The 22,717-nt window shown below is 44.7% G+C and overlaps 1 protein-coding gene and 2 pseudogenes across 1 annotated transcript in view; all 3 read right to left on the bottom strand.

Annotated features, from left to right (window-relative positions):
- Window positions 1-6,165: 6,165 nt before the first annotated feature.
- LOC124501618 (60S ribosomal protein L23a-like) lies at window positions 6,166-10,409 on the bottom strand (annotated as a pseudogene).
- A 243-nt stretch (window positions 10,410-10,652) lies between these two features.
- The window catches only part of EP300 (E1A binding protein p300), an 82,089-nt gene continuing 70,024 nt past the window's right edge, over window positions 10,653-22,717 (bottom strand). Inside the window, exons 23-31 of the mRNA XM_047065964.1 lie at window positions 22,635-22,702; window positions 20,293-20,443; window positions 20,027-20,173; window positions 19,318-19,431; window positions 18,211-18,376; window positions 17,284-17,448; window positions 15,820-15,981; window positions 13,419-13,700; window positions 10,653-13,159 (exon numbers count right to left, since the gene is read on the bottom strand). Of these exons, the coding sequence (XP_046921920.1) occupies window positions 10,955-13,159; window positions 13,419-13,700; window positions 15,820-15,981; window positions 17,284-17,448; window positions 18,211-18,376; window positions 19,318-19,431; window positions 20,027-20,173; window positions 20,293-20,443; window positions 22,635-22,702 (3,460 nt within the window). The 3' untranslated portion in view covers window positions 10,653-10,954. The remainder of the gene's footprint in view (window positions 13,160-13,418; window positions 13,701-15,819; window positions 15,982-17,283; window positions 17,449-18,210; window positions 18,377-19,317; window positions 19,432-20,026; window positions 20,174-20,292; window positions 20,444-22,634; window positions 22,703-22,717) is intronic.
- LOC124502776 (uncharacterized) lies at window positions 20,802-20,896 on the bottom strand (annotated as a pseudogene).

The following is a 22,717-nucleotide window of genomic DNA, read 5'->3' as shown; positions in this document are numbered from 1 at the left end:
AGACAGAGACAGAGACAGAAACCGAAGCAGGCTCCAGGCTCTGAGCTGTCAGCACAGAGCCCGACGCGGGGCTCGAACCCACAAACCGCGAGATCATGACCTGAGCTGAAGTTGGACACTTAACTGACTGAGCCACCCAAGAGCCCCTATTTATTTATCTTTGAGAGAGACAGAGAGCAAGAGAGAGAATCCCAAGCAGGCTCCGGGCTGTCAGCACAGAGCCTGACCAGGGCTCAAACTCACGAAACCATGAGATCATGATCTGAGCAGAAATCGAGAGTCAGACGCTTAATGCTTAACTGACTGAACCACCCAGGCACCCTCTTCTGACTGTTTCTAGCATTTTTTTTTATTACTCATGGCTTTTTAGCAGTTTTGCTATTATGTGCCTTGGTTTTATTTTCTATGTGTTTATCCTGTTTAGGGTTCGTTGAGCTTCTTGGATCTGTGAACTTATGCTTTTCATCAAATTTGCAAATTTTTCTGTCATTTTTTCCAAAAACTATTTTTCCTGGGGCGCCTGGGTGACTCAGTTGGTTAAGCATCTGACTTCGGCTCAGGTCATGATCTCGCGGTTCCTGGTTTTGAGCCCCGCGTCGGGCTCTGTGCTGACAGCTCAGAGCCTGAAGCCTGCTTCGGATTCTGTGTCTCCCTCTCTCTGTCCCTCCCCTGCTCACACTCTGTGTTTCTTTCTCTTTCTCCCTCTCTCTCAAAAAAAAAAAAAAATTTTTTTCCCTACCCCCTTTTCTGGAACTTTAATTACACATATGCTTGATAGTGTTCTACAGAGGCTAGAAATACTGAAATACTGTTCAGTATTTTCGGTCTTTTTTCTCTCCTTTACATTTTAGATGGTTTGTATCGCTGTATCTTCTAATTCACCAATCATAATTTTCTGTGATATTAAATCTTTTGTTAAACCCATTCATTAACTTTCCACTCCAGACACGGTGTTTTTCATCTCTGGAAGGGCCATCTGTTGGCATGAGTGCCCCCCCTCCCCCCACCGGCTCCCCGCTCAGGACAGCACCCAAGTACTTGTTGTGTGTGTATGTCTGATCGTACACTCCTTCTGTGGTGTGTCTTTTTTCTTCTTGTCCTCGACCACCTGGTAGCCCTGAGAATCGAGGGTACTGTTCTGTGCCTCGTATTCCAGGATGTCACCACCTACTGCTTCATTTCCTGTGGTTCTCATCACCAGGCCATATATGGAAAATCGTGCCTACCCTGTTGTTTTTGCCCCAAGGACGCAGCCGTCTTTCCCCTTCCTTTTGGCGGTGCTGTTCTGTCGGCCTCTGTTGCATGTGTGAACTAGGAGGAAGGACTAGAATTCACGGCCAGAAATCTCGCCATCACAGGTAATAATGTATAGTTGGCTCCTTTTTGGCTAATTGATTGACAGCATCCATGAAGGAAAGAGAAAAATAGTATATAAGTCAGGGCTTTACAGTTTGCAGCATAGTTTCATTAACATGATTTTATGTAATCTTTTTATTGTGATGAACTATACAGAACACAAAATTTACCATTTTAGCCATTTTTTTTAACGTTTATTTATTTTTGGGACAGAGAGAGACAGAGCATGAACGGGGGAGGGGCAGAGAGAGAGGGAGACACAGAATCGGAAACAGGCTCCAGGCTCCGAGCCATCAGCCCAGAGCCCGACGTGGGGGTCGAACTCACGGACCGCGAGATCGTGACCTGAGCTGAAGTCAGACGCTTAACCGACTGAGCCACCCAGGCGCCCCCATTTTAGCCATTTTTAAGTGTGCAGTTCAGTGGCATTAAGCACACTCACGTTGTCGCACAACACAAACTGCACTCCGTACCCATTAAACAATAATCTCCCAGTCCCGTGTCCCCAACGCCTGGCCATCACCATCCTATTTGCCACCTCTATGAATTTGACTAGTTGGGTACCTCACACAGTGGAAACATAGAATATTGGCCCTTTTATGTCTAGTTTATTTCACTTGGCATCATGTCTTCATGGTTCGTCCATCTCGTAGCATTTGTCGATTTTCCTTGCTTTTTAAGGCATAATATTCCACTGTATGGATATACCCCATTTTCTTTATCCATTACATCCATTGATGGACGCATGGGCTGTTTCCACCTCTTGGCTATTGTGAATAATGCATAATGCTGCCATGGACACGGGTGTCCAAATATTTGTTCAAGTCCCTGCCTTTAATTCTTTAGTGTATCTACTCAGAATTGGAATTCTTGGCCAATAGGATAATGTTATGTCTAATTTTTGAGGAACTGCTATCCCGTCTCCACAGTCGCCGTACCATTTTACGTTCCCACCACCAACACACAAGAGTTCTGGTCTCTGCACATCCTCACCGGTACTCATTTATCTTTACAGCTGCTTGGTGAGGAGTGTGGACAACATTCTCTCCATTTCACAGCTGAGACCATTGAGGTCGAGTTACTTGCCTAAGGTTACAGACTGGTGAGTTGTCTCCATGGTCATTAGTCCAAACCTTTTGATTTTTTTAAATGTTTATTTTTGAGGGAGACAGACAGAGAGAGAGAGAAAGAGAGAGAGAGAGGGAGACCTTGAGTGGGGGAGGGGCAGTGAGAGGGGGACAGAGGATCTGAAGTGGGCTCTGTGCTGTCCAAGCAGAGCCCAGTGCGAGTCTCGAACTCATGAACCGTGAGATCATGATCTGAGCCGAAGTCAGACGCTTAACCAACTGAGCCAGCCAGTTGCCCTCAAACCTTTTGATATTTCTTTATTGAAATATAACTGGTATGTAGCACTGTGTCAGTTTGAGGTGGGCAATGCGTTGATTTGCTACACTTACTTATTGTGATATGATTACCACCATTTTAGCTCACACCTTTTGTGTCACATAATTATTTGTTTCTTTGTGGTGGGAGCAATTCAGAGCCAGCCTGTCGGTGCCTTTGAAGTTGATAATACAGAATTGTTGACTGTAATCACCGTGCTGTGCATTAGGTCTCCAGGACGCGTGCGTCTGCTAGTTCCAAGTTTATAACCTTAAACAGCAGATGCCCCAAGTCTGTCCACCCCTGGGCTTCTGGTAACCATCATTTATTTGACTCTGTTTTTACGCATTTGACTTTTTTTAGATTCCCCATATAACTGAGAGCCTGCAGTATTTGTCTCCCTCTGTGTGACTTACCTCACTCAGCATAACGCCCTTCAGGGCCACCGATGTTGTAACAAATGGCAGGATTTCCTTCTTTCTCAAGGCGGGATACCACCCTGTTGGTACCTATCCCAGGCCTCCTCGACGCGTTCATCTGTTGGCACTTGTCTCCCAAACCTTTTGATTTTATGGTTTACTTTGGCTGTCACTTCATTTTGGTTTTTTTGTTTTGGTTCTTCCTTCTTCTGTCTCCAGGGGTTGTCACACACAGTAGGCCTTCAGTGCTTCCTAAATGGGCAATGACTGAGCTGAGGTTTAGGGTTTTAGCTGGGAGATGTTATCTGCTGCTTTTTCTCCCTTTTGGGTTAATTTCTGCATAGCCAGGAAGAAGGATGACAAATTTCCCTCTCAAAAATGTCAGGCTTAGGTAAAATCATTGTATCACTATCGAGTATTTATGAAGTACATTATTCACTTTTTTCTACCCCTCTCTCTCTATTTTTAAGGATTGTATTATTAAGTTATCTCTGCACCCAGCGTGGGGCTCGAACTCACAACACTGAGATCAGGAGTCTTACACTCCACCAACTGAGCCAGCCAGGAGCCCTTCTATCTGTATTTTTAATAAAAGACTCCGGCGATCTTAGAGGTCTGTTTCTTCCACTGAGTAGAAACTCACGTGCACCCCGAGGGAGCCCCGCTTCTCCTGGGATAGACTTTGCCCAAATCTGCACCTGACAACAGGTCTTCCTCTCAATGATCCTGCAGACCCACTCCTTCTGACTTTCCAGGCCTTCTGCCTGCCCACTGAACACCCCTGGAACTTCAGGTGGGGCTCTTGGGAGGCGGCTCGAAAGAGCACTGTCCCTCCGGCTGGTCTGTGGCCTCCTTTTTAATTGAGATCTAATTGACATATCGTAAAATTCACCCTTTGAAAGCTTACAATTCGGTGGTTTTTAGTACTTTCAGGGCTGTGCAGCCATCATCACAGTCTAATTCCAGAACATTTTCATCACCCCAAAAAGAAACCCTGTACCCATCAAGAGTCTCTCCTCATTCTCCCCTTTCCTGAGCCCCTGGCAAGCACTGCTCTACTCTCTTTCTGTGTGGATTTGCCTGTTTGAAACATCTCATATAAATAGAACCATATAGTATGTCGTCTTTTGTGTCTGGCTCCTTTCACTGAGCACGATGTGTTCAACATTCAGCCAGGTTGTTGTGTAAATCCCTCCTTCCTTGCTTCCAGGGGCTGGACCCTATTCCATTGGATGGACATTTGAATTGCTTATTTTTTCAGCCTTTATGAATAATGCTGCCATGGACATTTGGGCACAAATTTTTGTGTGAACGTATGTTTTCAGTTTTCTTGGGTATATAACAAGGAGAGGAATTGCTAGGTCATATCGTAACTCTGTATGTAACTACTTCTTATGTTATGGACAGACATTTACTGAGATACATTTTCTGCAGTGTATAAATCATTCCTACGCATACAGATATTTAACTTTTTAGAGGAACTGCTACAGTTTTCCAAAGTGGCTGCACCATTCTCCACCCCACCAGTGGTGGGTGAGATTCCACTTTCTCCACATCCTCGCCAGCACTGGTTATTGTCTATTTTCGATTATGGCCATTCTAGTGGGTGTGAAGTGGCATCTCATTGTAGTTTCGATTTATTTGTGTTTCCCTAATTACTAATGACGTTGAGTATCTTTTTGTTGTCGAGAACTGACCTCTGTGCTCCTGCTCCGGAGCCGAAATAGAACACGAAGACAGTTTGGTGATAAAGAGCGACGATAATTGTATTACTTTGCCAGGCAGGAGAGGTTGCCACAGGCTGATGTCTTCAAAACTGTAGACCAGGGGCGCCCGGCTGGCTCAGTCAGTGGTGGAACGGGCGACTCTTGATCTTGGGGTTGTGAGTTCAAGCCCCACAATGGGTATGGAAACTGCTTTAAAAAAAAAAGAAGAAAAAAGAAAAACTGTAGAGCCGCCTGGGGTGAAAGGCTGAAGGGTTTTATAGGAAAACACAGGATCTAGGCTGTTTTGATAAGAATCTGGTATGTGCTGCCAGCCACGATCCTTCGTCATGTCTTCAAGGTGGTCTCATGACCAGCCCTGGCAACAGCTGTCTGAATCTTGTTACTAAGTATACACTGAGGTCACCGAGATGTCTATATTGATAACAAGTTCCTGGAACAAAGGATTCTACAGAACAACAAGTGAAGGTGGAGGAGGAGGCTTCAAAAATGAAGAAGAGAAAAATTCCTCAGTTTCAAGTCAGCCTTTTGCTGAAGCATTAGTGTGTCCATCTTTATGTCTATGCATCTGTACTTTTTAAAAAGTTTTTATTTTTAAGTAATCTCTACACCCAACATGGGGCTTGAACTCACAACCCTGAGATCAAGAGTTGTGTGCTCTACTGACTGAGCCAGCCAGGCGCCCCAACACTTGTACTTTTATAGCCGTTTCATTTTCATGTGCTTATTACCCATTTGTATCTCATCTTTGGGGAAACATCTATTCAAATCTGGTGCCCATTTTTTTCATTGGGTTATGTATCTTTTTTTTTTTTTTTTATTGTGGAGTATGAGAGGTTGTTTTTTTTTTTTTTAAGATGATACATCATGATGATTCCATTTTTTATTTTTTATTTTATTTTATTTTTTTAACTTTTATTTATTTTTGAGACAGAGACAGAGCATGAACTGGGGAGGAGCAGAGAGAGAGGGAGACACAGAATCTGAAACAGGCTCCAGGCTCTGAGCTGTCAGCACAGAGCCCGACGCGGGGCTCGAACTCACGGACCATGAGATCATGACCTGAGCCGAAGCCGGACGCCCAACCGACCGAGCCACCCAGGCGCCCCATGATGATTCCATTTTTTAAAGTTTATTTATTTTGAGAGAGAGAGAGAGAGAGAGAGAGCGAGCAGGGGAGGGGCAGAGAGGGGGGTGGGAGAGAGAATCCCAAGTAGGCTCCACGCTGTCAGTGCAGAGCCCAAAGTGGGGCTTGAACTAATCAATTGTGAGATCATGACCTGAGCTGAAACCAAGAGAGTTGGACGCTTAACCAGCTGAGCCACCCAGGCGCCCCTTGGTATCAGAGTTTTTATATAGTCCAGATACACAGACCCTTATCGGATAGAATTTGCAAATACATTATCCCATTCCATTAGAGTGTCTTTTCACTTTCCTGATACTATCCTTTGATGTACAAGAGTTTCAAATTATGTTCAAGTCCAATTTTTTTCCTGGTTGCTTGTGCTTTAATTTAGGTAATTATTGACTAATCCAAGGTTATGAAGACTTATACCTGTTTTCTTCTATGACTTTTGTAGGTTTGGCTGTTACATTTAGGTCTATGATGTATTTTGAGTTAATTTTTGTATTTGGCATGAGGTAGAGGTCCAACTTCTTTCTTTTACATTGTGGATATCCCATTGTCCCAGCACCATTTGTTGAAAAGACTATTCCTTCTGCATTGAGTTCTCCTGGCACTCTTGCCAAAACTCAACTGAAATATTTGGGTTTATTTCTGGACTCTGTTCCATTGATCTAAATGTCTGTCCTTATGCTACTACTGTTACCTTAACAACTTTGGATTTGTAGTTTATTTTGTATTAAAATTTTTTACAGTGAAAAAATTTAAATTTGGCCAGTTGGACTCAGTTTAGATGATCCCAATTTTGTTGGCAATATCCAAAGCATCCTCCTAGTCAGGAGCCATTCGAACATATGCCATCTTCTCTCTGCCGGGCCTGATCAGGGTGTTGGCCTTGGCCACATCAGTGTCATAGAGCTTCTTCACAGCCTGTTTGATCTGGTGCTTGTTGGCCTTAACATCCACAATGAACACAAGTGTATTGTTGTCTTCTATTTTCTTCATATCTGACTCGGTAGTCAGGGGGAACTTGATGATGGCGTAGTGCTCAAGCTGGTTTCTCCTAGGGGGCCTCTTTCAAGGATATTTGGGCTGCCCTAGGAGACGCAGTGTCTTGGGCCATAGGAATGTGGGTGACGTGCGGATCTTCTTTTCTTGTTTTAAAGTGTATTTTTTTTTAACGATCTCTACCCCCAATGTGGGGCTTGAACTTACAACCCCAAGATCAGGAGTTGCGTGCTCTTCCGATTGAGCCAGACAGGAGCCCCGGATCTTCTTCTTCTTCTTCTTCTTTTTTTTTTGGTGACCGTGGACGCCTCTCAGCACCACTTTCTTGGCATTCAAAGCCTGTGCTTTCAGTTCAGCTTTGGGAGGGGCAGGGGCTTCCTTCTTTGCCTTTAGCACCATCTTCGTGAAATGTAGATTTGTAATTTAAATTTGAAATTTGGAAGTATGAGTCCTCCAGATTTATACTTCTTTTTCAAGATTGTTTTGGCTATTTGGCTCCTTTGCATTTCCATATACAATTTAGGATCGGCATCTCAGTGTCTTCCAAGGAAAAAGAAAAAAGCCAGCAGATAATTTGGTACGGGTTGCATTGAATCTCTAGATGGGTTTGGAGCGTAACCTTTGCCCAGCATTAGTGAGGTCTTCCCAGGCTTCTGATCCATGAACAATGTTTTTTTGTTTTTTTTTTTTTCAGTTTTCAGTGTACAAATCTTACACCTCTTTTGTTAACTTTATTCTTAAACATTTTATTACTTTTGATACTGGTCTATGCTCTTTAACCAGGGTGACCTCATCACAAACGTAGCATTCCAGGACACCATCCATCTGGTTGTAAAAGAAGTCTGGGGAACTTATCTTTATGATTCCTTGTTCCCTGCACCCCCTCTGCTGCCCTCCCCCCTCTCAGGTTTTAGTCTGTATGTTGCATTTGCTTGGAACGGGGTCCCTGTGTCGTATGTAGTTAATTTGATGCCATCATTAGGGCTTCTCCGTATCAAGGGGGATGAATGATACGGAGAAGAGAGGCTTTGGAGCTCCACAGACCTTTGACTCTGGGAAGCCATTTACTGGCTGTGTGACCTTGAGCGACTTGTCACTTTTCCTTTGTCGGTTGGGGCTGTGTGTAAGCAAGGTAAATGGAAGCACCTGGAACACTACTCGCCCCCATTGGGTCCACTTCCTAGACTGATGTGTTATTAACAGCCCAGAGACTTGGGCCTTTCAGCTCTTCCCAACTTTTCGTGGTGAGAATATTCAAACACAGAAACATTGAAATCAGCTTCTTGTATTCCTGATTCTGGATTCATCCTTATCTACCCCCCTAACACTGACCCTGGCCTGGGGAAGGACAGCTTTCCCCCCTTCCCGCTTATTTCCGCCCCTACTCCCTCTTTACAACATTGTAGTGAAAATGATTGAACACTTCAACCCAGCTGTCCTTAGCTAGAGGCTAGTATTTACTGCTTGGAAATAGCTTAGAATTCGGAGTTATTTCCCTGTTGGGGGCTCCGATTAATCCTGGGCCCCTAGAACTAGGGAGAAAACGGTGGGCGGGGGTTTCTGTAGCAGGCGTCCACCCTCTTCTGTAATCTGGTGTCAAGTGGACCTTGAAGCTGTTTTCCCAACAGGGTCAGATTCTTCGCTCTCCTTACTCATCCTCCACCTTTTCCATCTTCCCTCCAAGATTGGTTTTTAAATTTTCTTTTAGTATCGCATGTATTGTAAACTGTACACCACCACACGGGCTCGGCCTTGGGACCCTGTGATTAAGTCGCATCTCTACCGACTGAACCAGCCAGGCAGGCGCCCTTCCAAGATCCATTTTAAGTACTATCCTTTCCAGACTTTCCCATCAGCAGGTTTTGCCGACTCGCACCTGTTCCCTGCTTGTACCATCAACGCTTTCTACTTTTATCCCCCTTAAGCATCTTTTTTTCTTGCAGGGCTGCGTCCTGTCCTTGTGTGCCATCCTGCCTGGCACAGAACGGAGGTGCTCCAGGTGTATCTGCTGGACCACCGAGCCAAGGCAGGTAGGTGCGTGACATTTTCTGGAGTGGTCTCTGGTTAATGCTCAGCGTGCGAGTTCATCTCACATCGAGATGCTGGTTATTTTTGTTGAGACAATATAAAATAGAATAGGTGTTTGAATTAAGCTACTCGAAGATCTTTCTTTAGTCCTTAGTGGACTGTGGTAAAGCTCTACGACAAAAACAAGGACTGCCCGATGACGCCAAGGCAGCTGACAATATTCTGCTTTTTAAGTTTCTAATGATTTAGTTGGAGACCTCTTCATTCTGTAAACACCCAGCACAATACTGGACTCATTGTAATCTCTTAGGTTTCCAGATTTTATTTCCACACGTTTTCCTCTCTTACATCCTCACCCTGCGTCCCCTCTCATCGACTTACTGGTTAGCAGGTAGCAAAACCAAAGTGTAACAGAGGGTAAGCACTTATGTCGCCCAAGGCAAGTGCTGTTTTCTCAAGGAGCTACTTCTGAGTTAGGTATGATCCAGCCGGGGTGCTCACTCTTATCCCTGTAAGGTCCTCTGTCAAGCTGTGAAAAGCTAATGAGTAGCAATTAAAATTGGTGAAACTGACATTTAGCTGGTATTTGGTTTTTCCCCTGAACTTTGGATAAACTTACCAAAATCTATTTGTGAATTCACTTTATGTAATAGTGTAGGAAGGCTGCAAACTAGTGCTTTTGTTTTTTCCTCTGAACCCCACGTACCAGACATTGAATCAGATCAATGTGTGCTAAGACAAAGATGTGATGGCGAGAAGTGAAACAAGGTCAGGTATCTGTCTCACACAGTTTATTTAACAATAGGTAATAAGAAATCAAATTTAACAGTCTATACAGTGATCCAAAGTTCATATTTATAAGTAATCAACTTTAATTGCATGATTTACAACAGTTGAGGGTTTTTGCTTTCTATTTTCAAGTTTTACAGAAAGTGTGTGTGTGTGTGTGTGTGTGTGTGTGTATGTGTGTATGGGGGGGGTGGGGGCAGGGTAAGGAGGAAGAAAGCAAGCAAAGAAGAAACCCCAGGGATATTTTGCATGTTAAAATCATCCCGCTGGAATCGTTTCTTACCCTCTTTTTAATTTTTTCCTTTGTTAGATGTAAAAATAACGAAAAAAATTCTTTCAAGAAACAGAACCACAATATATAATACATCAATTTGGCAGCTGCCCCTGTATATTTTGAAAAAGTCATTTTTCTCTCTACATGTACAAATTATTTTAATACTTGAAGTTTTTACGCTCAGACTTACGGAATAGAAAATTTTCTGGAGCACAAAAGTTGACTTGAGGGGAGGAAAGGAGTTTTTTTTTTGTTTTTGTTTTTTTTTTTTTTACATTTTTAAAAGAATGAACATCTTTGCACCCAGAGAAAAAAAATTGGTATTTTAATATATATTTATATATATTTATATATATATAGAATGTAATTTTAAAGTAACATTAACCCCTTTTGTCCTCTGGTTTTAGAAATGTTCTAACTCTTCCATAAAGTGAGGAAAATAGGGAAAAATGTCAACCATCTGCACCAGTAAATAATAACTATTAATATTACATATTTTCATTAATTTAAAAAAAATAATAAAACCTATTGGAGGTGCAAGGCAGGAGCATATGGTTGGCTTCACGGACCTCAGCCTCCTCCCAGTGCACACTTGAACCACACACACAAGGGGGGAAAAAAAGGCTGGTGGGAAACCAGCCATAACAAAAATATATTCTTTGTATTCTATCATCCCTCAGGTTCATCTCGCATGTTTGCTTTAAACCACAAACAGCTACTGCACAGTTCTTATGTGTTCCACGGAAAACTGTCTTTTAGGCTAAGAAAGATTCAAAAAAATTGTTTTCAGTACAAAAAGTCTTGTTAAGAGAAAATAATTTTTTTGCTCCCAAAATACTACAAGGTGTCTCTAGTGTATGTCTAGTGTACTCTGTGAGAGGTTTGAATTCAAGTCTGAGTTATCGGTGCTGAGTCCCAGGTCCGTGGCGCTTGCACCATGGAGGTTTGCCATGCCTGGATTGCTAGCGAGCTGAGAAAGCATTGAACTCTGGTCCGGGCTGGCAAAATGCCCTTGTTCCATGGGGTTGGCCTGGGCAGCTACCAGTCCAGGATGTGGAGAACTGGTCTGTGGGGACACGTGGTGTGGAGAAGGCTGAGGCTGCATCCTCGGGGAAGGGCTGGAGTGGGGGGGCTGGGACTGTGGCCGCGGAGAAGGGACAGGCTGGGGTGAACGCACTTGATTGGAGAGAGAAGAAGGGATCTGCTGGCCTTGGAGGTGTGGGGACTGAGCCTGGTTTGGGAGCATATGCTGTTGGGGGCTCATGGGGTTGGGCTGAGCGGGGGACCCCATCTGTTGCTGGAGGAGTCGCTGCTGATACGCCTGCAGACTGGCTCCTGCCTCGGCTCCCAAGGCCTGGGGGAGCTGGCCCATCGGTCCCATGTTCCCTTGTTGCATCTGTTGCATGTGATGCTGCATCCGCTGCTGCTGCTGCTGCTGCGGTGGGGGGTAGCCAACTCCCTGGGGTTGCTGGAACTGGTTGTGGTTGGCCATTCCAGGGCCGATTCCGGGCCCGGCTCCCTGCTGCTGCTGCTGCTGCTGCATCATCTGCTGCCGTCTCAAGAGGTCTCGGAACTGTGAAGGCATGGCGTTGTGATTCATGTTCATCTGCTGAGCCTGGGGGCTCATCCCTCCCATGGGTGGCTGGAGTTGCTGCGGCGGCGGCTGCTGCTGCGGCAGGCCGGCCCTCTGGACGCCTGCCTGCATGGGGTTCATGTTCGGCATGGCCGGGTTAGAGTGGACGCCCTGCTGGCCCGGCATGGTAGGTGGCTGCAGCCCCGGCTGGCCCTGGGGCATGCCAGGCTGCCCGGGGAGGGGCTGTTGGTTAGAGTTGGCATACTTGGCAGCCCGCTGCTTGATGAACGCGGCCAACAGCTGGGGGTTGGCGTGAAGGATACTAAGCACCTGTTGCTGCTGTAGGGGAGAGCTGGGAGACCTGAGAGTCCGCAAAAGGTTTTGTAAGGCTTGTTGAGACACAGTGCCTGGTTTGAGAGGGCTCACGCCTACCTGGCCCAGTCCCGGTTGGGGAGCCATATTCAAGGGCTGACCGTGCTGGGCCACTGACATCATGGCCGGCCTTGGCATCCCGGGCTGTAGTTGCTGGGGTTGAGGCAAGCCTCCTTGGGCCCACGGCGGCTGTTGCTGCATGCCCGTGGGCCCCATCCCTGGCTCCAGATGCCCACTGGGACCTCTGGCCATGGGGGGTGGGTTCATACCCATGGGGGCCATCGGAGTCATCTGGGGCATCTGGTGCTGGATCGGCCTCTGAAAAATCTGCACGTGGGCCATCTGGCGCTGCGTCTCAGCCGCCCTCTGAATCTGCATTGCCATCTCCACTGCCGCAGGTGGGGGCCCCGGAAGGGGTGGCTGAGCAGTCTGAGGGGGGGTCGGAGGGGTCACCTGGCCCGCCGCCTTACCCTGGGAGACAGGGCCAGGAGCCTGAGTCCTAGGCAAGTAGGGTGGCATGCTGTTGGGAGGGGTAGGCTGGGGCTGCGAGGGGGGCTGGGGCTGGGGCGTCTGCGGGGTGGTGGGCTGCTGGCCGGTGGGCGTGGTGGGCGTGGCGGGAGTCGGGGAGGGCAGGCCTTGTTGCTGCCCCACCACGCCGGTCCGCTGCATGCTGGCCATCCTCCTGCGGAGCATCTGGGCCTGCTGCAGCCGGTGCTGCAGCTGCTGCTGCCGGAGCTTTTGCTTGATGTTGAGGCAGAAGGGCACCGGGCACTTGTTCTCCTGGCAGTGCTTGGCATGGTAGCAGCACAGGGCGATGAGCTGCTTGCAGATGGGGCAGCCTCCGTTGGTTTTCCGCTTGCAGCCCTTGGTGTGCTGCACGACCCGCTTCATCTTCTGGCAGGACGGCAGCGAGCAGTTGGCGTTGCGGCACTGGCAGGCGTGCACCAGGGACTGGATGCAGCGCTGGATGCTCAGGCGGCGAGAGTCTCCTGGGCTCTGGGTGGCCGCGGCCTGCTGGCTGTTGCTCTCGTCATCTAGGCCGAGACCTAGCTTCTCCATTTTGTGGTCATGGTTTTTAGTGTTATAGCAGGTGATGCACAAATCGTAATCCTGGGGGAGAAACAGGCACAGTCAACTCTCCAAGGTTTAAGTCATTCAGAGACATTGCATGTATTCTGCTGGGGTCCCAAAGGCCCCTTTGAGAAAGACTCTTCAGCTCTACCATGAAAATCTGAGAAGCAGGCCCGTCCCACTCTGCGCTACTTTCCACCCCTGGCACTGAGCGCGGACCTGTGTCACGTCTGTAGGCACTGCCTCTCAGGAACCCGGAACACCCCAGCACCCTCTGCTCCCCACCCCTGGGGCCTACCTCGCACACGGTGCAGTGCCAGCGCGTCTCCACGTGGTGCTTGCACTCGTTGCACGTGTAGACAAAGCGGTCCTGGCTCTGGGTGTGCAGCTCCACCAGCATACACATGGTGGACCACTGGGCTCTGCGCAGCGAAGAGAACTCCAGGTGCTTGTCCCTTGCGAGGGTAAGGAAGGCATCCCGCCCGTCCATCAGATCGCAGGGGATGAGGGGGTCAGGGTCAACAATGGGAGGCAGGGAGTTGGCGGCAGGGCCGGCGATGAGACGGATCACAAAGAAGACCTGTGAAGCAGACAACCTCAGTCTGACTCTGGAACAAGAGCGCTGCGTGGCACCGGGCCAATGGCAGCAAACAGGTGAGTCGAGCTGAATGCCCGTGAGGCCGGGGCCACTGGAAGAGCTTACAATCACACAAGGTCCCACGATATAGCCCTTGCTTTCTCCTGCTCACAAGCCTCTCGTCTCTTCTCTGAGAACGACTACAACGGGCCTGAAATCGACAGCTTGTTACCTTCTCGTTAATAATCCCTTCAAAACAAGAAGGGTCTGGGGCAAGCACAGTGAACGGACAGTGCACATTTTGCCCCAAAGTGGTCTACTCTAAGACCGAATCCATGGTTGGACCTGAATCAAGAGGGAACAAGTCAGACAAATCCAAATCGAGGGACATCCTACGAAACACTTTTTGGCCTTGACTTACAACAAACGGCCATGTTATGAAACAAAAGAAAGCCAGGAACTGAGACGTGGCAGCTCAACCTGACACACAATCCTTAACTGGAGCGGAAGGGCCAGACATTAGATGGTGGCACTGGGGGAAGTCTCCTGAGTGTGAAGCCACAGTGTGGTTAAGCAAAGGAGGTCTTCTTCCTTAGCTTGAATGGGATAAAGAAAAGATGTAGCAAAACACGAACAATTGGTGAATCTCAGCGAGGGCTACGGCAGGGGGTCCACTATGCAACTCTCCGCAAGTCTGAAATGTTAAAAAGTTGGTGGGGATGGGAAAGAAAAAACAAAACAAAACAAAACCTTCTTAGCTCTTGCTGCAGAAACAGCAAAAGTTTTGTTCATTAAATTCTGAAAGGACCCAATCACCATGAACTACTCTAACCATTAGTGTAAAGGCTGCAACAGGAAGCTGATATTGTAGGTCTATTTTACATTAACTAGTCTCTAAATGTGAAACCTCATTACACTGAAAAATGTACCTTTAAGAGATCAGGACCTTATGAGCAACTGTGGTACTGGACACTATATTCTACCAGTTTCCCAGAGACCAGCGAACTGGCAGTAACACTTGTAATATACTTGGGCAGCAGTGTTTGCATAAAACAAGAGCCTTAAGACACATTTCCAGAAAAAGAACATACAGCAAGAGAGCACACTGAGTAGAGACACATCTCAAACAGATGCCAAAAGTTAAAAGCATCAAAGAACCTTGACGTGTGCTAGACCTTGTAATATTGTGGCTCAAAGAAAGCATTCAAAGCGAGGAAGAGCATTTTGAAAATGTGATGCACAGGAAAGCATTGAATCTAACAAGTGGGGAATGCCTGTAATAAATCACTCAAAACAGAGGCAAATAAAACCATCTGGTGACTCCCTTGGAAATCTTTACTATGGCCAACCTTCCAGTAACGATCATGATTACTTCCATTGTATGTTACCCTCCAGCTAAGACAACAAACCCAAGTTGACGACCTCAGACTCTAATTCCCACTATTTACATCTTCAGAGTAAATAAAATCATAGACTACATCCACAACTTAAGTCAAACGTATTACAATGTACTCTAAGGGTACTTCCCAACTATCCTGTTATGCTAGAATCTTGTGACACAAAATAATGCTTGAAATAGTAACTATTAATGGTTGAGAATATCAAATGAGGCACCCACTAGAACTCAGAAGTCCTGATGGTTACAAACAGAATTGGACAGGGGGGTGCCTGGGTGGCTCAGTTGGTTAAGTGTCCGACTTCAGCTCAGGTCATGATCTCATAGTTCCTGAGTTTGAGTCCTATGTCGGGCTCTCTGCTGTCATCACAGAGCTCACTTCAGATCCTCTGTCTCCACCCTCTCTTTGCCCCTCTCCCACTCATGCTCTCTCTCAAAAACAAACGAACAAAAAAACCCCCGACAGGCTATGCTTATGCTTTTAATGTATGAGGCACGATCCAAAGCCATCAAGATTTCTAACACAGCTGCAAATCAAAGCATCCGTATCACTTCCTGTTCTTACCTCCTATTCTAGCTAGCCTCTTTTCTTCCTTCTTACTCCTCGGATGATTTCTTTCTTCTGAATTTCAAATGGTCTGTTGTGCTCGTGTTTAATGCCAACCATGGTAGGCAGTGTTTCAGAACCCCTGCCCTGCTTTTCCTCCCAGAATGGCCACACCTTACCTCTTTGTGTTTTTCCATTGTGGCATACAGCTTCTGCGAGAGGTCGTTGGACACATTGGGCATGCCTGGCTTCTTCTTGTTGCCCCTACTGAGGCTGCTCTTGTTTTTGCTGGTTTTCTTATTATTTTTCTTTTTAGCATTTTTGCTGTCTCCCTTTGTCACCTGCAAGTTAACAGAGGGGACAAGAAAACGTTAACATTTTTGTTAAGAAGTGATTTGAATAATACTAATGGTAGAAGGATCCTCCTTTTCTTTGACACTAGAGATTCTAATTTTATGCCTTCTGCCAACTTTTACATGTACCCGATTTTTTAAGCTGTTACTTACGGTGAACTAAAGTTTACTAAAGTTTTTGTACTAATTTTCTCCCAGTGAAGAATCCCTACACTAAGATCCCTCAATAAGGCAATGGCAGTCTTAGCTTTTTGACAAGAGCCTCACAGTTTGTGGAGAACCCTGAGATCTATCCATCCTATTCCAGAATTGAGGACAGGGAACAAGGAGTAGCAGTGTGGGATACTGAAGAATACACTGGAAGCAGGGAGCCAAACACTTTGGTTTCATTTCCTTCCACTCACATTCTAGAATTTTATGAGTCTACTGTAAAAAATAAAACAGCTTGAAAAGACAACTCAAACTACAAGGCTATGAAGAGTTCAACAGGCTACTTAAAGGGTGACTTTAGTAGTTTGGACTCAACGAAGACCATTCTAGCTACGCTATGGAGAAATAACTGACCAGGAAAATCTCAGATGGTCCTCTGACAAAAGCCAGGTCGTGTATGGACGACTGGCAAACTCTGGCCCAGGCCTGTTTTCATATGGCTAAGAACGGTATGTACATGTATAAAGTAGTGTTAAAAAAAAAAAAAGCCCCAAATATTCACGATCAGGATCTTTACAGGAAGTACTTTGCCACCCCCTGTTCTATATAGGTGATTCTTTTTTTTTAAAATTTTTTTTTTTCAAGGTTTTTTATTTATTTTTGGGACAGAGAGAGACAGAGCATGAACGGGGGAGGGGCAGAGAGAGAGGGAGACACAGAATCGGAAACAGTCTCCAGGCTCTGAGCCATCAGCCCAGAGCCTGACGCGGGGCTCGAACTCACGGACCGCGAGATCGTGACCTGGCTGAAGTCGGACGCTTAACCGACTGCGCCACCCAGGCGCCCCTATAGGTGATTCTTCTATCAGTTTTTCAGGGTTTCCTTCCTTCTGTTTTCCATTACCAGAAATCCAAGGTTCCGTTTTAAAGGGGGGGGGGGGGGAGGGCAACATCTGATGTTAAAAAGGTTTAAAACCATGGAAAGAGAACATTAGTAACTTATCTAAGCCAATTATTTCTTGACCAATTTAAGGAGCTCTTTCACACCTGAGAGCTTTAGACCTAGTCAAAACTTGAAGCCTGCTCCTGATTACCCATGAGAATCAAGGCAGAAGCTGGAAAGAAAATGCAAAGCCCTTACATCTGTGCTTTCGTTGCTGGTGTTTTCTTCTCTCTTTCTCTCTTCCTCCTCCTGTTCCAGTTCTTTAATGCTCTCTTCCAGAACATTGGGCCAGAAATCACCCTCAAAGTAAGGCAACTCCTTTGCACTTGTTAATCGATCTTCAGTAGCTTGTTTAAAAATATCCTGTGAAAATACCCAGGTACAAATAGTTTTTTTTAAAAAAAGCATTTACCATACAAAAACAGTCATAGCTAATGGACATAAGAAACATGAAAGATTAAAATGTCATCTGAAAGAAAAGTGGCAGAGATTTTATACCTAAGCCCCATGGCCCGAGGAGACATTCAGTCATAAACAATGAAAAATCATGGTCTGCAGTCAGTATTTCTGGTTTTGTCTTTCCTCTTTGCCTGTGAGGACAGGGAGATTACCTGCCTTTATACAAAGTAGGAAATTATCCTGCTAGGACCAATGGCAGAGGCAGAGGCATCATCAATCACACTGTGGCCTTTACTACTCCTGATAACACAAGACACTGTAATGTGAGGAATGCCTGCCTTATACCCATCCCCCACCTCCTGGGAAATGTGTTCAAAACAACCTAAACTACAAATACTGGAAACTGCATGGCTACAGACCCGCTCTCTATGCTGCTCGGGAAACAACCAGGTGGTGCTTTTCTCCCCAGGAGTTAACAACAGATAAGAAACTTATCTGTTCAAGTTCTTATCGTGAGAAGCTCTCTAATCATGAATGGCTAAAATACATTTCTCGTCACATCTTTAAAAGAGATTTGTTGATCTAAGTCTCTTTTAAAACAGTTTTTCTTGCTTTGAAAAAGGGAGAACAAACAGAAGATTTTTGTTAAGATAGTCAAATGACAGAATACAGAGCAGCAGGATTAGTATATTTCCAGTTCTGTCATCGCCCCTCACTCCTCCTGACCTTGTAGTCATGGACGATTCGCTCAGACACGGCCTTGTCAAGCATCTTTTTATACCACTCCTGCAGTCGCTTGGGCTTCGGTATCTTCTGGTCAGGAGGATGGCAATGGAAGATATAGTCATCTCCCTCGCTCGGGGGACATGCCCAAATATGCCCTGTTGTATATCTATCAACACAAATAGACGGAATATTCAAGAGAAAAATTTATCATCCATTCCAGAAAGAATGCTACAAGATGGAGTCAGTACAGAAACCAATGATTTCTTTTTTTTTTTACAAGATAATACAAAAGTGTACAATTTAGCATCAGACCAAAATTCTTAGGCCAGAACCAGGCATAATCCTGGATCTAAAAATCCCAAAAAAAGACCCCCAAAAAGCTGCATTTGAAGACCCAAAAACTACAATGCAAAGGAATATGGGTCCATTCCAACAAGAGAGCTAAACGAGATGCAAAATGTTAAGAGTAATAACTTGCAAGGTGAAGTGGTGAATATTCTTAAGCACACATACATATACTTGAAGGTAAGGAACCAGTCTGATATATGTATCTCCCGACCTTAGTCTGTTTTTGGTTCTGAAACCCAGGTTTCAGAGATCAACTGCCGTTTTAAGATTCTGGCCTTAAGTAACAATCAACCTTCCAATCAAACTGTACCCAACAGCTTAACTGAACTAAGTAAAACCAATCTGGGACAAGTACAACTAGGGTCAAAATATCCCTTACTGTCAGACTGGCAGCACTGAGAAAAGGGGCCAAAAAGTCACATATCTGTACGTTTTAACTTAGGTCTTACCACAACAACACAGTGATTGGTTTAAAACCTAGTTTAAGCTAATTGCTTTTTAAAAATAGCATTTATCAGGGTGCCTGGGTGGCTGAGTTGGTTAAGTGTCTGACTTTGGCTGAGATCAGGATCTTGCGGATTTTGAGTTCTACCCCGCATCAGGCTTTGTGCTGTAAGTGCGAAGCCTGCATTGGATCCTCTGTCTCCCTCTCTTTTTGCCCCTTCGCTGTTCACAGACTCTCAAAAATAAATGATCAAAAAAAAAAAAAAAAACAAAAAAAAACAAAAAAGTAAAAATACTATTGATCAATATTCTTACCCTAATTTCTTGACGTACTCTAAATATCCAATTAGAATTTCATGATACACTGCGGTCCTCAAGCATTTAGGACGGAAGAAATGAACACTGTCGAGGTATGATATGTAAACTCTCCTATACGAAGTGGGGAGAAAGAAACCAAGTCAAGAAACCAACTCCTTATGTGACTTGTGACATTATATTTTCTCTCTTCTCGTTTTTTTTTTTTTTTTTTTTACCTCATTTGTAATGCACATCACGTAGTCACAGATAAATGACTAGACTGTGAACACTTCAGGGGAGTTTCATGAGCCTATGGCTCTATTCTAATCTCAGTGCCCAGTAGAGCCTGAAGCAGAGTATATGAATCAGTATTTATGGATCCAAATGTATTCTGGCAGTGTTCTTATTCTGGCCTTTATACTATTTTGGAAACAAGAAATTCAAAACCTATCCTAACTTTTTTTGTGTGACATTCTTTCATATACCTCTCAGGCAAGGTACTTGTTAACACAATCTAGATTTAAGCCCACTGCTTCCCACTTCTGATTTGAGGCTGTTGTTCATATCCCCTTCCTGATATACTAAGGCCACAGAAGAGTGTTACTGAGCAGTGAGAATCCACATTTCCATTTCCAAACCAAGTACATCAGTTTCTTGCCCATGATGCTTTTTGCCTATTAAACTTCAAACTCCCATTTAAATTGGAAGGCAGATGTTTAATTCCTACCTCTGGTTGGGCGGAGGGCAGTCAGAGCCATACTCTTGAACGTGCATGCCAAAGAAACATAAGTCAACACCGTCTATCTCTTCAAAGGCAAAGAGGGCTTTGGTTCGGTATGGAAAGGATTCTGCCATCTCTCCACTATCTACAAACCTACACAATTCAGATTAGAGGGAAAAACCACAACACCTCATTCAGATCAGAATCATCAGCAGTGACTATATAAGCATTTGCAGAACCATAGGAGAAGAAAAGGGAAAATTACTAGATACCTTGCTTTCATGCCTGGTTTGACTTCCACAGTTTTGTCAGAAGCATGAACTACCCGAACAGTGACCTCTCCTGACTCAGGGTGATTTTGTCGCCTAAGAAAGTCATTCACACGATTCTCCAGAAAGGTGCCAAGCCTGGTAGATGGCAACCCTAGGAATGTAGAAGTGAAAAGTTCAGTTGTAACCACAGTGCAAATTTATTTCTATCAAGTCTTAGACTTCAATATCAAATATCATTTCTGTTTTGGTATAAATAGGATAAACTTTTATTAAAAGCTAGCAATGTGGGGGTTCCTGGGTGGCCTGGTCGGTTAAGTGTCCGACTTTGGCTCAGGTCATGATCTCATGGTTCATGACTTCGAGCCCTGTGTCAGGTTCAGTGCTGACAGCTCAGAGCCTGGAGCCTGCTTCAGATTCTGTGTCTCCCCTGCTCTCTCAAAAATAAACATTAAAAAAATTAAAACAAAAAACAAAGAACAATGTGGTCAATACTTGAAAACAATTTTTAAAAAAATATGGACTATTCCACAAATTTGTGTACCAACCTTGCACAGGAGCAATGCAAATCTTTATATCATTCCAATTTTAGTATAGATTTTAGTATAGGTGAGGCAGGCATGGTAGCCAATACTTAAAAAAAAAAAAAAAAAATTTTTTTTAAATGTTTATTTATTTTTGAGAGAGCGAGTGAGCGAGAGCGCACGCATGAGTGGGGGAGGAGTAGAGAGAGAGGGAGACACAGAATCCGAAACAGGCTCCAGGTTCTGAGCTGTCAGCACAGAGCCCGACACGGGGTTGGAACTCACAAACTGCGAGATCATGACCTGAGCCGAAGCCGGACGCTCAACGGACTGAGCCACCCAGGCGCCCTGGTAGCCAATACTTTTTAAATGTTCTCCCCTAACCTTTTAGTTGGGAAAATTTCCAATCTCAGATGTTAAAACAAAATACATCCATATGCACTTTCCCTTGACTGTAGTAATATTTAAAAATAACAATGGCTGGGTATTAGGAAAAACCTTGAAGGAGTAAAAGCAACCTGTAGGTCAGCAAAAATTTGCAAAGGCATCTACAAAATTAAATCAAATACTATCGCAAGATAATACCAGCTGTATGATACAATCTTTGACTACCACTCCCCCAAATCCCCAATCAAGATTATAAAAGAAGCCCCAACTAATGGTATGGATAAAACTGAGGTAATGACTCATGGGATGGCAACTCTGGACAAATATCTCCACATGTGGCCCCTGTTAAGAAATGCCCCAAAATGAAGAAATGCAGGAAAAAGAAAAACATGTATCCAGCGCACCTGGGTAGCTCAGTCAGTCGAACATCCGAATCTTGATTTTGGCTCAGGTCACGATCTCACGTTTTGTGGGATTGAGCCCTGTGTCAGATTCTCTCTCTCCCTTTCTGTCTGCCCCCCTACCCCCAGAGGTCTCCCTCCCTCCAAGAAACATTAACAAACAAACAAACAAACAAACAAGAAAACCACATATCCTCCACATGTACAATTTTTTCCCTTAAGTCTAATAAATTTCTCTAATGTTTATTTAAACATTTAAATAACGTTTATTGGGGGGCCTGGGTGGCTCAGTCGGTTAAGCAGCCGACTTCAGCTCAGGTATGATCTCTTGGTCTGTGAGTTCGAGCCCCACATTGGGCTCTGTGCTGACAGCTCAGAGCCTGGAGCCTGTTTCAGATTCTGTGTCTCCCTCTCTCTGACCCTCCCCTGTTCATGCTCTGTCTCTCCCTGTCTCAAAAATAAATAAAACGTTAAAAAAATTTTTTTAAGTAATGTTTATTATTATCATGTGCACTATCAGCACAGAGTCTGATGCAGGGCTTGAATTCACAAACCATGAGATCATGACCTGATCCGAAGTCAGAAGCTTAACTGACTGAGCCATCCAGGAGCCCCAGGTCTAATGAATTTTACACCACAAAGTACATTTACTATTTACCTTTAGATAGATTATAGAAAAAATTTTGGGTTTTGGTTCTGACTTTGCTTAATTAAATATTTTAAATAAGGTTGAAGGAAGAAAATTCATTTTGGATGGTTTATTCTTTCTTTCCTTCCTTCCTATGTATCTATGTTCTATCTATCTATCTATCTATCTATCTATCTATCTACCTACCTACCTACCTACCTACCTACCTACCTACCTACCTACCTTTAAGTTATCTCTATACCCAACAAGGGGCTTGAACTCATGACCAGAGATCAAGAGTCACATGCTCTTCCAACTGAACCAGCCAGGTGCCCCTTGGATGGTTATTTTAAACTATGCTTCAGTGAAGTATTGCCAAGATTTACTTGTAAGAATGAAACTTACTTTTAGCAGAAAATTTATTCTCTTTCCTGGTTCGTGCAGATTTCTTTAAACAGCCATCGCAGACAAATCTAAAACGTAAACCA

This window comes from Lynx rufus, unplaced genomic scaffold (assembly GCF_022079265.1).
Source record: "Lynx rufus isolate CCGP_SWC_20201006 ecotype Redwood Valley unplaced genomic scaffold, mLynRuf1.p SCAF_7, whole genome shotgun sequence".
NCBI lineage: Eukaryota > Metazoa > Chordata > Mammalia > Carnivora > Felidae > Lynx > Lynx rufus.
This window is presented reverse-complemented; position numbering and strand designations above follow the sequence as displayed.